The sequence below is a fragment of the Dipodomys spectabilis genome, unplaced genomic scaffold, assembly GCF_019054845.1.
Source record: "Dipodomys spectabilis isolate Male_0828 unplaced genomic scaffold, ASM1905484v1 ptg000313l, whole genome shotgun sequence".
NCBI classification, from domain to species: Eukaryota; Metazoa; Chordata; class Mammalia; order Rodentia; family Heteromyidae; genus Dipodomys; species Dipodomys spectabilis.
Window position 1 is genome coordinate 328,244 of NW_024870990.1, and position 14,289 is coordinate 342,532.

The 14,289-nt window shown below is 62.9% G+C and overlaps 1 protein-coding gene across 2 annotated transcripts; it reads right to left on the reverse strand.

The window, feature by feature from the left end:
* Positions 1-443: 443 nt before the first annotated feature.
* On the reverse strand, positions 444-12,460 carry Adam8 (ADAM metallopeptidase domain 8). 2 transcript variants are annotated; one of them, XM_042702156.1, is made up of 24 exons: positions 12,144-12,460; positions 11,146-11,249; positions 9,719-9,795; positions 9,512-9,590; positions 9,361-9,437; positions 8,702-8,894; positions 8,408-8,470; positions 8,261-8,329; positions 7,922-8,088; positions 7,696-7,777; positions 7,394-7,542; positions 7,140-7,317; positions 6,805-6,894; positions 6,532-6,721; positions 6,369-6,450; positions 5,963-6,128; positions 5,385-5,462; positions 4,987-5,071; positions 4,587-4,686; positions 3,855-4,017; positions 3,361-3,426; positions 3,101-3,151; positions 1,803-1,877; positions 444-1,405 (listed from the first exon to the last, which is right to left on the reverse strand). In XM_042702156.1, exons 1-24 carry the CDS (start codon positions 12,187-12,189, stop codon positions 1,352-1,354), a joined length of 2,484 nt encoding a protein of 827 aa, XP_042558090.1. In that variant the 5' UTR covers positions 12,190-12,460; the 3' UTR covers positions 444-1,351. The 2 variants fall into 2 exon arrangements, with proteins under 2 accessions (XP_042558090.1, XP_042558091.1); XM_042702157.1 differs by lacking the exon at positions 1,803-1,877.
* Between the last annotated feature and the right edge of the window lie 1,829 nt (positions 12,461-14,289).

A 14,289-nucleotide genomic window follows, 5' to 3' on the forward strand; every position in this document is an offset into this window, starting at 1 on the left:
TGAGCGCGGAAGGGGCGGAGCGAGCGCTGGCTGAGCGCGGAAGGGGCGGGCCCGGGGCGGGGCGAGCGCTGGCTGAGCGCGGAAGGGGCGGGCCCGGGGCGGGGCGAGCGCTGGCTGAGCGCGGAAGGGGCGGGCAGCGCTGGCTGAGCGCGGAAGGGGCGGGCCCGGGGCGGGGCGAGCGCTGGCTGAGCGCGGAAGGGGCGGGCCCGGGGCGGGGCGAGCGCTGGCTGAGCGCGGAAGGGGCGGGGCGAGCTCTGGCTGAGCCGGAAGGGGCGGGCCCGGGGCGGGGCGAGCTCTGGCTGAGCCGGAAGGGGCGGGCCCGGGGCGGGGCGAGCGGAGCCGCGCTCCGGCGTCTGAGGTCGGGTCGGCGCGCTCGCTGGTGAAGCCCCCGCGGCGTGGGGCCCCGCGACCCTCGGCCCACAGGACCTGGCCGACACGCTCTCGGCCAGATGCAGACTCTTTATTAGGGAATAGCTTTCTGTCCCCGACAGCCGCTCCGCACGGCCGCACGCGGGGCCCTCATCCTCGCCCGGGAAAGACGGCTCTTCCCACGTCCCGGCCCCCGTGGGCGTGGATGCAGCCCCGCGTGGGCGTAGATCAGGCCCCGCGTGGGTGACGCAGCCCCGCGTGGGTGATGGAGCCCCGCGTGGGCGTAGATCAGGCCCCGCGTGGGTGACGCAGCCCCGCGTGGGTGATGGAGCCCCGCGTGGGCGTAGATCAGGCCCCGCGTGGGCGTAGATCAGGCCCCGCGTGGGTGATGGAGCCCCGCGTGGGTGACGGAGCCCCGCGTGGGCGTAGATCAGGCCCCGCGTGGGTGACGCAGCCCCGCGTGGGTGTAGATCAGGCCCCGCGTGGGTGACGGAGCTCCCGCGTGGGTGTAGATCATGCCCCGCGTGGGTATAGATCAGGCCCCGCGTGGGTGATGGAGCCCCGCGTGGGTGTAGATCAGGCCTCGCGCGTGGGTGACGGAGCCCCGCGTGGGCGTAGATCAGGCTCCACGTGGGTGATGGAGCTCCCGCGTGGGTGACGGAGCTCCCGCGTGGGTGTAGATCATGCCCCGCGTGGGTATAGATCAGGCCCCGCGCGGGTGCGGACTGCGTCCGGGGATCCGGGCAACGCTGCTCTGTGGCCGACGCCCTGCGTCCGGGCGGCGCACAGGCCCTGGGAGGGAGAGCCTGGTATCCTGGGCAGGCCCGGCCCCCAGGACGGCAGGAGCCTTTCCAGCGATTCTTGCCAAAAGCAGATGCTGCTGAGGTCCAGCCTCAGTCCTGAGCTAAGAGAGGCTGACTGGAAGAGCCGTCCGCGGGAGCCCTGGCTTCAAACTTGCTCGGGCCAGCAGGCGCACTCAGGGTCACCTCCTCTGCACAGGAGGCTGCAGCGCCACCTTTGGGCCATGGGCCGCCTCCTAGGAGGAAAAGAGAGTGGGTACTTAAAAAACCTTGTGCCCCAGAAGGCACAACTGAACACCCTGTTTGCACTCCTTAAAACTTGGTTTCTTAGCTTGTCCAACAACACAACGTGGCACCCGCAGGGGCTCAGTAATAACAGCTACAACTGTACAGAGGCTGCTGCAACGGCGGCAATTGCCAAAAGTTTCCTTACACATTACAGCAGACATTTAAGTGACAACTTCCCATTTCCTTTTCAGGTAATCATCAATGTAAAGAATACCCCTCTCCCACGGGCGAGCTCCCCCCCAGGTGGGGCGGGCTCCCCCGAGGTGGGGCGGGCTCCCCCCCAGGTGGGGCGGGGCAGCTCTCTGCTACGCTCCCCCCAGCTGTGGACCTGCCCTGGAGGCTCACCTGAGGCACTCTGGGAGTGGGCCCTCCAACCTTGGGTTTGGCTGGTGGCGCTGGAGGCACAGGAGCTAGCTTGGCCTAGGAGGAGACCGACACAGCTGGTGGAGTTGGCTGCCTCAGCGGGCCAGGCTGTCCCCTGCAGGGGTGCCTGTGGGCCTCTGAACACTCTGACAAGCATTTCCCTCTGGCACAGTCTGGCCACCAGCTCTGCTCAGCCTTCCTCCTTGCCTGGTCTCTCTCTCCCCACTTTCCTCTGTTCTGCCTTCAGGACTCCTCCTAGGATGATTTTTGCAACTATGTAAAGTCTAGAATTAGTTCAAAATAAAAACTTTTAAACAATAGAAAATCAGGGGCTTGGGCTGGGAAGGTGGCTCCGTGGTAGAGCACTTGCCTTGCATGCATGAAGCCCTGGGTTCGATTCCTCAACACCACATAAATAGAAAAAGCTGGAAGTGGCGCTGTGGCTCAAGTGGTAGAGCGCTAGCTTTGAGCTGAAGAGCTGAGGGACAGGGCCCAGGCCCAGAGTTCAGGCCCCACAACCAACAAAAAAAGAAAGAAAATCAGGGGCTGGGAATGTGGCTCTGTGGTAGAGTGCTTGCCTAGCATGTGTAAAGCCCTGAGTTCAAGCCCTTAGTACCACATAAGCAGAAAAAGCCAGAGGTGGTGCAGTGTCTCAAGTGGTAGAGGGCTAGCTTTGAGCAAAAGAAGCTCAGGGACCACGCCTAGATCCTGAGTTCAAGCCCCAGGACTGGCAAAAAAAAAAAAAGAAAGAAAGAAAGAAAATCACTATTGTGCAAACAAACACTACAGTAACAATTGTGGGGCAAATTCACTGAGGATATTACTACTGTTATGTCAAAGTTCAAAGAGAGGAAAAGCCTAGAAAGCAGCACATGCCTCCTGGTATAGTTCATTCATTCACAACAAAGCTTACTGGGAGCAGCCAGACACCATCACATCATCATGTGTCACCACGGGTCATCTCTGTGTAAGGCACAAGGCCCCCACTGGCCCCAGGGCTACCTCTTCCTTCCCCAGGTACACATCTGGGAAAGCCTTCATCCACTCCAACCAAATATCTTGCATTGAGGATGGCAGTGTGGTGCTAGGGTTAGCCCAGGGGCAGGGAGCCCTGCTGGAGGGGAATTCAACCCCAGCCTGATTTGCATGGCTCGGATAAGTCATTTTTTAAAGAGCTTTCAATTTCCAAAGCCACTTCACAAGGGAAGTATCAGGGTGGCTGGCTTATATTGGTGAGGCTGGCTGGTCTCTGGGCTGAGAGATGGCGGGTGTCATCTTACCTGCGTGGGCTTCAGCTTTGGGAGGGGCTTGGCAGGTGGAGGCAGCTGGAGCTGGTAGGGAGGAAGTGGGGAGTTTGAACCCACAGACCAGCCTGCCCATGGCCGAAGCTTGCCAAATCTGTTAGGTTCTGCTCATGTCTTGCCCTCCCTGTAAAGCAGCCGCTTTGCTGGCCTGGGTCTGCAGATTCTGGCCAACTGGCCCCCATTTCCCAAAATGTTTGCATACCTCCAGAACGCTTAGCCCCCCCTCCAGGGCTCACCTGGTCTGGTGTCTGCTGGGGATAGACAGGGACTGCGGCGGCTGGACTGGACATAGCGGCGGGAGGCTGCAGGGGACAGGGCTGTGGGTTTGGATCTAGGAGCAGGGCTGCGCGCACCCCATCCAGAAAGCCTCTCCACACCAGGACCCAGGTTTCACGCCTCTCAGAGAGGAAGGAAGCAAAGTCCCCGTGGGGGGGACCATGCCTGAGCTCCCCATGTGCCATCTGTCCCCATCCCAACCATCAGGAGCAGCAAGGGTCCTTCTTCTCAGAACCCAAGGCTGAGAACCCCCAGACCTGCCAGGTCAAAGATCTCAGAGCTCTGAGGTCAAAGACAGACTCCCAGTGCAGGTCCTCGGAAGGCAACCCCTAGCACCCAGGCTGCTTCTCCAGGGGTGACGGCCTGTGCACCGGCTGTGACAGGGCTTCACCCACCCCAGGCACACTCTGGGCAGGAGGGTGAGGGACCTGCAGGTCCCATTACTGCAGCTCACCGCAGGTGGGGGCCTCTTGGGGACCAGCGTGGGCTTGGGGGGCTGCCTGCTGCAGGTGGAAGCCAGCCCTGGGGGCCCTCGAACACGTTCCTTGGCTGGCATGCCACTGCTTCTTCCATAGAACAGAGGGTTGGGGAGTCCCGTGGCCTCAGGTATAACACCCCTGGAAGGAAAAAAGAGGCCATTGTCAGGCTGGAGGGATGATTCACATGGGAGAACACCTGCCTAGCAAATATGAGGCCCTCAGTTCAAACCCCAGCACCACCACCACCACGAAAAGAAGACAACTACCTAGCCATGTTCCTGGACAGGCTTTGGGGCTCCTAAACTCGGCCCCTGTGGAGCCTAGCTAGGGTTTCTGATCTGCAGACCGCATACAGGCTGCAAGGAATGGTCACGGATAGGCAGGTCCAGCAGGCCAGGAGCACACACGGGCCTGGTTGGGGCTGAAAGAGTCCAAGCTCACCTCTGGATTTACTACGGCCTATCACCCTTCCCTCAAGTAGACTCCCGAGCCCAGTGGATCCCAGAAACCTCCTCACCATCCAGCCCAGGCCCTAGGCCTGGGGAACCCTGGGTTCTGCCTGGGCCTGGCCCTTCTGCAAGACACAGTGATTTTTCTTTTTCATCCTCGAACAACAGAGGAAGCCATTTCCTAACAGTTGCAGAAGTTACACCAACACAGGAAATGCGCGTCTGGGGGCAGACATATCACAACAAGCATGTCCTCACCTCCTCCGGACCTTGTGGTGGATGATGACACCTGCCAGGGCGACCACCGCGGCCAGCAGCACCAGGGCCACCAGCCCCCGGAGCGGAGGGCTCCCAGGGCCTAGGAGACACAGCCTCACGTCAGCCAGGCCAGGGTGGAGGGCCCGGGAAAGGACGGCCTTTCTGCCCTCTCAGCCATGTTCTGAGCCCACGCCTGGCCCGAGTCCTCCCAGCTCTCCAGCCACGTGGGAAGATGTGGCTTGGGGAAGCCGTGAGGCCATCCTCTCTCGGAGGTAAGGCGCGGGCTCTGCCTTGGCCACCTTCAGGTCAGTGCTCGGGGCTGCCAGCCCTCCTTTCCTCCTGTGCCCAGGAGGGCCCCTCCTGTGCCCGGGGCCCACCCCCTCCTGTGCCCAGGGCCCACCTGTCTGTGCGTCTGTCAGTCGGCCTGCACAGTAGGGTGGCGCCCAGCCGAGGTGGCAGTGGCACTCTCTTTTGTGGTTGCACACCTGGAAGGACGCTGGGCCTCAGAGTGGGCAGCTCACAGGCAGCGGGCCGCCCGGCACGCAGCCCTGGGACAGCCCCTTGCCCCTGCCCGCCCGGCCTCCCCGAGGCAGAGGGGTTCCCCCAGTGACCACATCATCAGGCAGCCAAGGCCTCGTCTCTGGGTCCAAGACCCTCTGGACATCCACGCTGGGCTGAGCCTCCACTCCTGCACCGCTGCGCCACTGCCCGTGCCACAGGACCGTCAGACGCGGGCCGTGGCACAGCCCAGTGCGGGCACCACGAGCGAGCGTACCCTGCTCCTCGGGCCACACGTACCCCGTGGCTGTGACACTGGGCAGAGCAGTTCTGCTCTCCATAGACGCTGAGGTCCTGGCAGACCCCCTTCCAGCAGACCTGGGGGAGAGAGTCTCTGGTCAAGGCTGTGTACCACTAGGTACGCTGTCCTCAAAACCCAAAGCCTAACCCCAGGTGCATGAGTGCCTTGCCCAGGGCACCCTGCGTCGGCCCTCGGGGGACGGCCTCGGCTGCTCGCTGAGCCTGGAGGCTCAGGACAGGCTTTGGGAGTGACGGTGGTCTCCAAGCAACTGACTGGGCGACAAGAAGGACGGCTCAGTGGCAAAGCGCCTGTCTGACATGAGACTTGAGTTCAAGTCCCCCCAGAAAGAACATGCAGACACCAGCTGGGAATAGGCACTGTCCCGCCCACCGGCCCACGCCAGCTGCAGGCTGTGAGTTCAAGTCCCCCCAGAAAGAACATGCAGACACCAGCTGGGAATAGGCACTGCCCTGCCCACCGGCCCGCACCAGCCGCAGCCCGAGCTTGGAAGCACTCTGAGGAGGGCCTCGGACCCGCCGTGTCCAGGACCCACGGCCCTGTGGGGGGGCTCACGCACCTTCCCCTCTCCACATTTGGTGCCCTCGGGCACAGGCTCATAGCGGGTGAGGCTGCTGTCCATGACGAGAGCTCGGCAGGGGCCCCCGGGGGAGGGGAAGACACAGGACCCTCGCTCGGGGGGCCTCAGCCCGCCCATGCAGTACAGAGTTCCACAGCTGTTGATCCTGTGGGCAGAGGGATGGCCGTGGTCCCAGGCAGGCCGCCACTGCAGCGCGGTACCGGGGGCCCAGAGCCCATCCCTCCCCTTTCCCAGGAGGACCCCCAGCTCAAGCTGGAGTCTGGAAGTCAAGGAGAAGCCCCAGAGAGCCGCCTTCCTCACGTAGCCTGACCCCAACGCTCCTGGGATGACCCTGCAGGCCAGCCCGTCCAGTGGGTCCAGGTCGCAGTCGAGCCTCGATACTCACCTGCCTCTGCTGGAGAGGATCGGGCCCTGGCAGCCCAGAGGAATGCTGTGGGTAAAGCAGATGTCCGCTGCAGCCTGGGCACCTGGGGTTGGGACAGATTGGTCTGGCCGAGGCCACAGCTGCCCGCAGGCTGGCCCCACATCCGGCCCTCATGCGCCCTCACCTGGTCCCCACAGCTCCTGGCACCGCCGGTCCAAGGTGGGGCAGCTGCCATTGAAGCAGTAGCCCCCGGGACAGGGCGTGCCGTTCTCCCGGAAGGCATCCTTGGGGCATGTTGGCTGCCTGCCGTCACAGAACTCCTCCAGGTCGCACTCATCCCTCTGCACGCGGCAGGGCTCGCCGGCTGGCTTCACCTGCAACCCCAGAGAAGCTCACGTGGGACAGGCCCAGGTGAGGCCGGTGTTCCTGGCCCCGGGGTCCTGTGGGTCCTACTCACCTTACAACTGTGGCAGCAGCCGCCATAGGCACACTCGGCCCCCTCGGCCAGCTGGCAGGTAGTGGCATTGCAGCAGGGGTTCTGACAGTCCTGGGGGGACAATGGCTAAGCCGCTGCGCCAGGGCTGGACGCGGCTAGGAGTCCAGGCCCGCCGGCCACTGGCGGGCCGCAGCCCTCTGCCTGCCTTAGCATTGTTGGGATCAAAGGAGAAGGGTGACCTGTGACCCCGAAGGCCGCTGCGCGGCGGCGCACAGGACTCCAGGCCCAGGAGACGCCCCTTCCCCAGGACCAGGCCGCGGGCATCCGCACGGGGCGGCGGCAGGCGCGGGGCATACCTCGGGGCTGCCGCAGTCACACTGCTCCCCGTGCTCCACAAACAGGTTTCCACACACTGGGCCGCCCACCAGCGTGTCCAGGTCTGGGGCGTTGGCCAGGCAGATGGTGTATGGCGTCTCCACCAGCTCCTGCACGTCAGTCCGGCTGCAGTGGCTGAACATCTTGGGGAACTTGGAGCTGAGGGCGGGAGTGATGCGGTCAGGGAGGGCCCCGGCCGCGCCCCGCCCCTCCCCACGGCTCTGCCCGCTGACACCTCAGGCTGCCCGCCATGACGCAGCCTCCGTCCTCCCTCGACGCCGGGCAGTAGCAGCCTGGGATGTTCTCGTCGTGGTTCATGCCCAGGTTGTGACCCAGCTCGTGGGCCATGGTGGAGGCCACACCAAGGGGGCTGTGGCTGTGGTCCTGTGGTGACAGCTCGTGAGGCCTCTACCAGCTGTCTGCCCACACCCTCCGCTTCCCCTGGCACCCAGGGCTTCCCCCCACAGCCCAGGAGAGGCCGAAGCCAGGTTCCCGGATGGCAGCCTGCTGACAAAGCCAGCAAGGGGTTCTCTTCACCTGGTTCACAGCCCCCGAGTCCCGGGAGCACATGGCTGACACGCGGGCCAGCCCCACGGTGGCCCCGACGAAGTCCCTTCCCCTAGGAATAAGCAGGACACGCCACCCTCAGCGCGGCTGCTGGGCGCCGCCCTCCCCTCGGCTCTCCCAGGCAGCCTGCCCTGGAGGCCGAGCAGCCAGGCTCCCGGCGCCTTGCTGGGGTGGGCACGGCCAGCCGTCCACTCACGTGATGAGCTGCACGTTATCGTGGTGATGCCGGCCCAGCAGGGTCCGTTCCCGCCAGGACAGGAAGTTATCCAGTGTGACGTTGGCATGAGGGCTAATGTAGATCTTGTCCCTGCTCCAGATCTCTAGGCCCACCAGGACTACACGGAAATTCAGTTCCTGATAGAGCTGCAGAAGACAGGAAGCCCTGGGGTCAGACTAAGGCAAGAACGAACACTCGGCCTGGTCTGGGCTCTGTGAGGGCAGAGGGAATAAGGGCTGGGTAGAGCGGGGCTTGGCTCCCTTCCCCCTCCACGGGGTCTGATGGGCCCAGGAGAAGCCCCGGGGCGGCGCTGCAGACCTTGTCCACATGGTTGACCACCTCCAGCACCCGGCTGCGCACGGCTTCCCTGCTCCTAAACTGCTGGAGCTAGAATCACAGGACACTCAGGCTGGAGCCCAGCCCCTCTGTCCCAGCCACCCGGCCCGGCCCGCCCCGGGGCCCTACCTCCACGCTGTCTGTGACCACATACATCTCCACATAGTGGGTCTCCGGGAACAGCAGCTGGCTCTGGGGAAGAAACGAGTCATCAACGCCGCAGTCCGCGCCTGACCCAGAGCCCAGCCTCAGCTCCGTGTGGCAAGGCTCTGACTGCACAGCTCTGTGCGCAGAGGTGTCTCTGAGCTGTGAGGCTAAGCTACGCCCAGGCTCCCCTGCTCGTGGACAACTACGGCAAACAGTAAGGCCGAGCCTAAGCGCAGGGACTGTGGCAGCATGACCAGGCGGGGATGAGTTGCTCACCCTGTAGCGAGGCCTGGAGGCTGCCGAAACCCGCGTCCCCAGGAGGTTGTCCAGGCTGGTTTCACTGACCCCACAGCTGGCCCCAGCCCGCTGCCTCAGGTGCTTGGCCTGGTACACTGCATGCGGCCCCTCCGCAGTGTTCCCGTCCAGAGGCTCAATCAGGTGGACGGTGGAGCTCACCTTGAAGAAACCCCTGAGGGGGAGATCCAGGTAAGTGGTGTTTTGAGGTCTTTTGCTTTGCTTTGTTTTGGTGCCGGTCCTCACACTTGAACCCAGGGCCTGGGCGCTGTCCCTGTTTGTGGCTCAAGGCTAGCATTCTATCACCTGTGCTACAGCTCCACTTGCAGCTCTTTCTTGGGTGGTTAACTGGAGAGGAGTCCCATAGACTTTCCTGCATGGGCTGGCTTTGAACCCCAACTCTAATAGCTCAGCCTCCTGAGCAGCAAGGGTGACAGGCGTGAGCCACAGGTGGCTGGCTAACAGTGGGTACTGACAGCACATCCTCGCCAGCCCATCTGGAGCCTGGCGCTTCCTCCCACAGGGTGCTCGGGCGCCAGGGCTGCCTCCCCAGCGTCCTCGGACCTCCGTGACCCCACGGGGCATGGCAAAGGCGTGTCCTCAAGTCCCCTCTCACAACCCGCCATGTCTGCAGCACTCACCTGAGGCCGGAGCAGGTGCTGAGGCTGGCAGCGGAGTCCTGGTGGCCCTCCACGTGGCCCTGGTACAGGCAGTGGTCCTGGGGAGGAGGGAGAGGGGTCACCGGTCTGCTGCGCCGTCACCCGCCCGCCCCCGGAGGGCCTGGCTCTGTACCTGCTTGGGGAGCTGCTCTGCCACCTCAGACCCATTGGCAGCCAAGAAGGTCTCGGTGTAGCCTGAGCCCAGCAGAGCCCTACAAGAGAGCAATTAGAGCCCATGGCCTTGTCTCCCCTGGTCTCCTGTGTGGGGAGACCGGGTGCCCAGCAGACAGGATGAAGACCTTGTACCACCCACTCAGCCTGAGGGACAGACCCAGCTCACCGGTTCTTCCGCAGGTTCAGGGTAAAGGTACGACCTCCAGCCCCAAGAACATAGCGCACACTCTCTGGGTACAGGCCCTGGATGGGGGTTCAGAGTGAGTGTTCTCCAGGCCGGGAAAGCCCCAGGGGCCCTCTCCCAGGGGAGGCCAGAAGCTGCTGGAATTGGGCTGGGCTGTTCTGGACAGGTAGAAAGAGCCTGTCTCTTGGGGGCTGGGGTGGGGGACCCAGGGCTTCTTGGCCTACCAGGTCCCAGTTTCTGTCTACAAGGATGTAACGACACCTTTTCAGAGGAAGCAGAGGGAATGGGTCCAGGGCCACGCTCCAGCAGAGCCCTGGAGGTAGAGGCCTGCTCCATGGCCTGCCCCCTCAGTGCCCCAAGGAGTGGGGTTAGAGCCTAGGGCAGCAGACAGCTTCCCTGGGTGCCAAGCTAAGGCCAGGACCAGCAGCCTTCCCCTCGCCAGGACCAGCACCTCCCCTTAGCCAGGACCAGCAGCCTCCCCTTAGCCAGGACCAGCAGCCTCCCCTTAGCCAGGACCAGCACCTCCCCTTAGCCAGGACCAGCACCTCCCCTTAGCCAGGACCAGCACCTCCCCTTAGCCAGGACCAGCAGCCTCCCCTTAGCCAGGACCAGCAGCCTTCCTTTAGCCAGGACCAGCAGCCTCCCCTTAGCCAGGACCAGCACCTCCCCTTAGCCAGGACCATCAGCCTCCCCTTAGCCAGGACCAGCACCTCCCCTTAGCCAGGACCAGCAGCCTCCCCTTAGCCAGGACCAGCAGCCTTCCCTTAGCCAGGACCAGCAGCCTCCCCTTAGCCAGGACCAGCACCTCCCCTTAGCCAGGACCAGCAGCCTCCACTTAGCCAGGACCAGCAGCCTCTCCTTAGCCAGGACCAGCACCTCCCCTTAGCCCCGGGGCTGTGCTATTTCCCAGCCTAGGGGAATTCCAGTCCAGCCAGAGGACCTGGGCAGTGTCCATGACCCAGGCGGAGGCCCAGGAAGGTGTGTCACGGCCCAAGCAGAGCCCCAGGCAGTGTGTCATGACACACGCTGAGGCCTGCGGTGAGCCATCCCTCTACTCAAGAGGAATCTGATGAATCACCCCGCCAAGTGAAACTGGGGTGTGTCCTGGGCCAGCAGAAGTGGTTGCCCGGCCCCTTTCTTGGTGCTAACAGCTCCTCCAGGTTGGGCTGGCAGAGCCCCTGAAGGAGGGCATCCCAGGGCCAATTTGGATGTCCCAGGCTCTGCCGTAGGCTGGGGCCAGAGGAAGGAGCCATCAGGGTCAGACCAGCAGTGCAGACCAGCTAAGAGGACTTCCAGCCCTGAGAGCTTGTCCTCAGAGCCAGAGTTCTGCAGGACAGTCCAGGATGTCCACTCCACCCTCTACAGAAACAGGCTGAGAGGCCAGCCTGCCGGTGACAGCAAAGACTTACCGCAGGGGACAGGAGGGCTCGGCGGGCTCGGGGCCCAGGTAGGCGCTGAGGCCATACTACCTCATACTGCTCCACATGTGGCAAAGGAGACCCCAGGGCGATTGCTGCGAGAGGGGGGGGGCGTCAGGAGGCTCAGCGGGGGCTCAGCGGGGGCATCTCACCTGGGCCCACCCCTCCTCTGCGGCATCAGTGGGGGGGGAGGAGAGGGGCTGGAGCCAGCAGGTCTGACCCCGGGGCTCAGGTGAGGGCTCTGTGACTACCTCCAGGAGGCAGACTGAGCCTGCTACACCCCACAGTACCTAGGGCCCTTCCCCTCAGCCCTCGGGGAGCCCGCCTGGGCCTACCCAGGAAGGGTGCAGACCCCGGGCAGGTCTACCAGCTCCTCTAGCTTCAGAGCACATCTGATTGAGGAACAAGACGGCAATCCTCCTCAGCTTCCCTCCCAAGAACTACAATCTCCCTGGTACCAGACCAACAGACCGGGAGTCTCAGGGATCAGAGGCAGCTCTGGAGACCCCCTACCCCAGGCAACTCTGCCCCTCTTAAACAACAAGACAGAGCATGTGTCCTCAACCACCTTCTCACCCTGTGGGAATGAGAGGCAATGGGAAAAGCGGCCCTGGCACAGGCAGGACACTTCTTAGCAGGGGGCTTCCACACCAGCCACCCAGCAGGCCCCACCCGGTGGGAGACAGGTCCCCTCACTGCTGGGGCACCAGCTCCCATCCCTGCTTGGCTAGAAAAGGCCACAAACCCCACTCCCAAGCCCCTGGGCTGAGGCTCCTTAGCCTCAGGAGACCAGTCAGAAGCCCTCACCCTGCTAGGTCCAAGGGTGGCCAGACTTCTCTCACCCCTCCCTCTTTACCTCTGGCTTCCGCAGCATCCTGGGCTCTCGGTTTAGTGGCCACCTAATGTACCCATTGCTCCAGACCAGCTTCAAGGGGCCAGGCAACCTGCCCACCAGGGCCATCCCCATGCCCTCGGGGAGCTCCACTCACCCTGCGGCCAAAGGACACAGACCAGCCAGAGCTCCAGACGGCGCATGGTGGGATCCGGCTCAGGATTCCTGACCCGCGCCTGGCCCCGGCCCCGTTTCTTTCAGCATGCCCCGCCCCGAGGTCGCAGCCAGCCAATCGCTGGGTGTCGGGGCAGGGCACTAACACCTGGGCTGCGTGACCCAGTCCTTGGCTCCCAGGCTGTCCGCAGTGCAGCCTGGGGCAACTCCACACCTTCCTGTACTTCCCAGTGTCCCTTTGCTAAGCTGTTCGTTTCTCTGGCTTAACTGTGGGCCAAATTGATGGGGCTGGGGAAGGGAATGGACCGAACGGGGCCACTGGCTTCAGTTCTGCATTTCCCTGGCCCGTGGGGAAGCCCCCGCCCCTCGGGCTCTGCAGGGCGTGTCAGGCAGGGGGGGCCTGTGGAGGGGAAATGACTCTGCCAGGTTTCAGAGGCGGAGACCCTCTCACTTCACTTCCTGGGCCAAGAATGGTGAAGTGAGTAGGAGTCAGGAGACCACACCTCCCCGCCCCACGGTGCCCAATCCAACCTGACAGGCAGGGCCTGGGGAAGTGGGAGACAGGCAGGCCCCCAGCCCAGGCGGTGGCTGACAGGCAGGCTGTCTGGGGGGCTCCTGCGGAGCCAGTCCTAGCCCCATGCAGGAGCCCTTCAGGCCAGACTTCCTGTCTGGCCCTGGTTTCTGCTCATGTCCTGGGGGGCTGCCCCAGATGGAAGCTTGCAGCACGCCCACTGCATCCTGGCTCCCAGCTTCTCCGGGTGAGCCCCTTCCTCCCGACAACCCAGGACTCTGGGGGCAGTGGCCAAGCCTGTTTGCCCTGCGGCCAGGTCCTCCACTGTGGCCCAGCTTCCTGGGCACAGGTGTGGGCTGACCCCACAGCTTCACAGCTTCACAGTCAGCCACAGGGGGAGGGAAGCCCCTGTCTTCTGGGCAGGGCTGGGCAGTTTGGCCTCTCTCCTGGGCAAGGCTGGTCTTGGACTTCACAATGGGGACTGGACTGAAAGGTCTAAGCTGGGCAGCAGAGGTTCCGTCACACTGCTGCTGGACATCAATGCCACCAAGTCAGAACTGCACCCCCTGGCAGCCCAGGTGTGGGGCATCTCACAGAGGTGTCTGCTGACTGGGGTGTCAGCCCCTGGGTGCCTAGTGCTAAGACCCCAGTTTGAGAGAGCAGCAGGCAGGGATGCTGGGTAAGGAAGACTCTAGCCCACAGAGGACTTTAAAAACTTTTCTTTTGTGCCCTTGTGTTTTAAGTGTGGCATCAGGAGAGTTTAAGGCAACATATTTCAAATGGCATTCAAGGAAAACAAAACATGCATTACTGCTCCCAAGTTAGCCAATCTGATGTAGGTGAAGCCAAATCCACAGGATTTCACACTCGAAGGATGGCATCCCACCAAGACCCCGGGTCACGACGAGGGCCACCCCCCGCCCCCAGGACAGACCCTCGGCCTAGCTGATGTGGGTTTAGAAGCCAGGGAACATCGTTTGGGGGCTGTTAGCTGCAGGCCAGCAAGATCCTGTGCCTAGTCTGGCCCTTACTCTGTGGCACTGATAGGAGATGGACATAGTACCCCAGGAGGGCCCAGCTCTACCCTCTGCTAGGCACTTTGGCCAAGCTGTCACCCTGCATCTCATCTGTGCCCGCTTCCTCCTCATGAGCCTTCCCCGTTGCTGAAGCCCTTTAGAAATGAGCTTAGCCAGCAGCATGAACAGAACAGGATGTCCTGGAGGGCTAGTGTCACACCAGCTCACTGAGGACATCCGGGGGATGCTGATGGACACAGGGAGCCAAGGGAGACGGTATCTGGTAAGACCGGAGTCAAGACTCCCAGAAAAGCTGTCCTTCCCGGAGCGTGGAGCAACACACTGCTCCGGGTGCCACCACAGCAAAGCACACTGCTGCCTCCTTGTGTCTGCAGCAAGCACAGCACCAAGGACGTGAGTGAGTCCGCCCGAGGCCCCAGGCCACATCTCCCCCACACAACCGCATCTGGTCAAGAGGAAACCACACACACGAAAGGTGGATTTTTCTTTTTAAAGAGACAGATACACTTAGGGAGCCTTCACTATGGTCTAGAAGCGTTTAAAACAAAACTCAACACCTTGAGAAAATAAATATGCTGAGC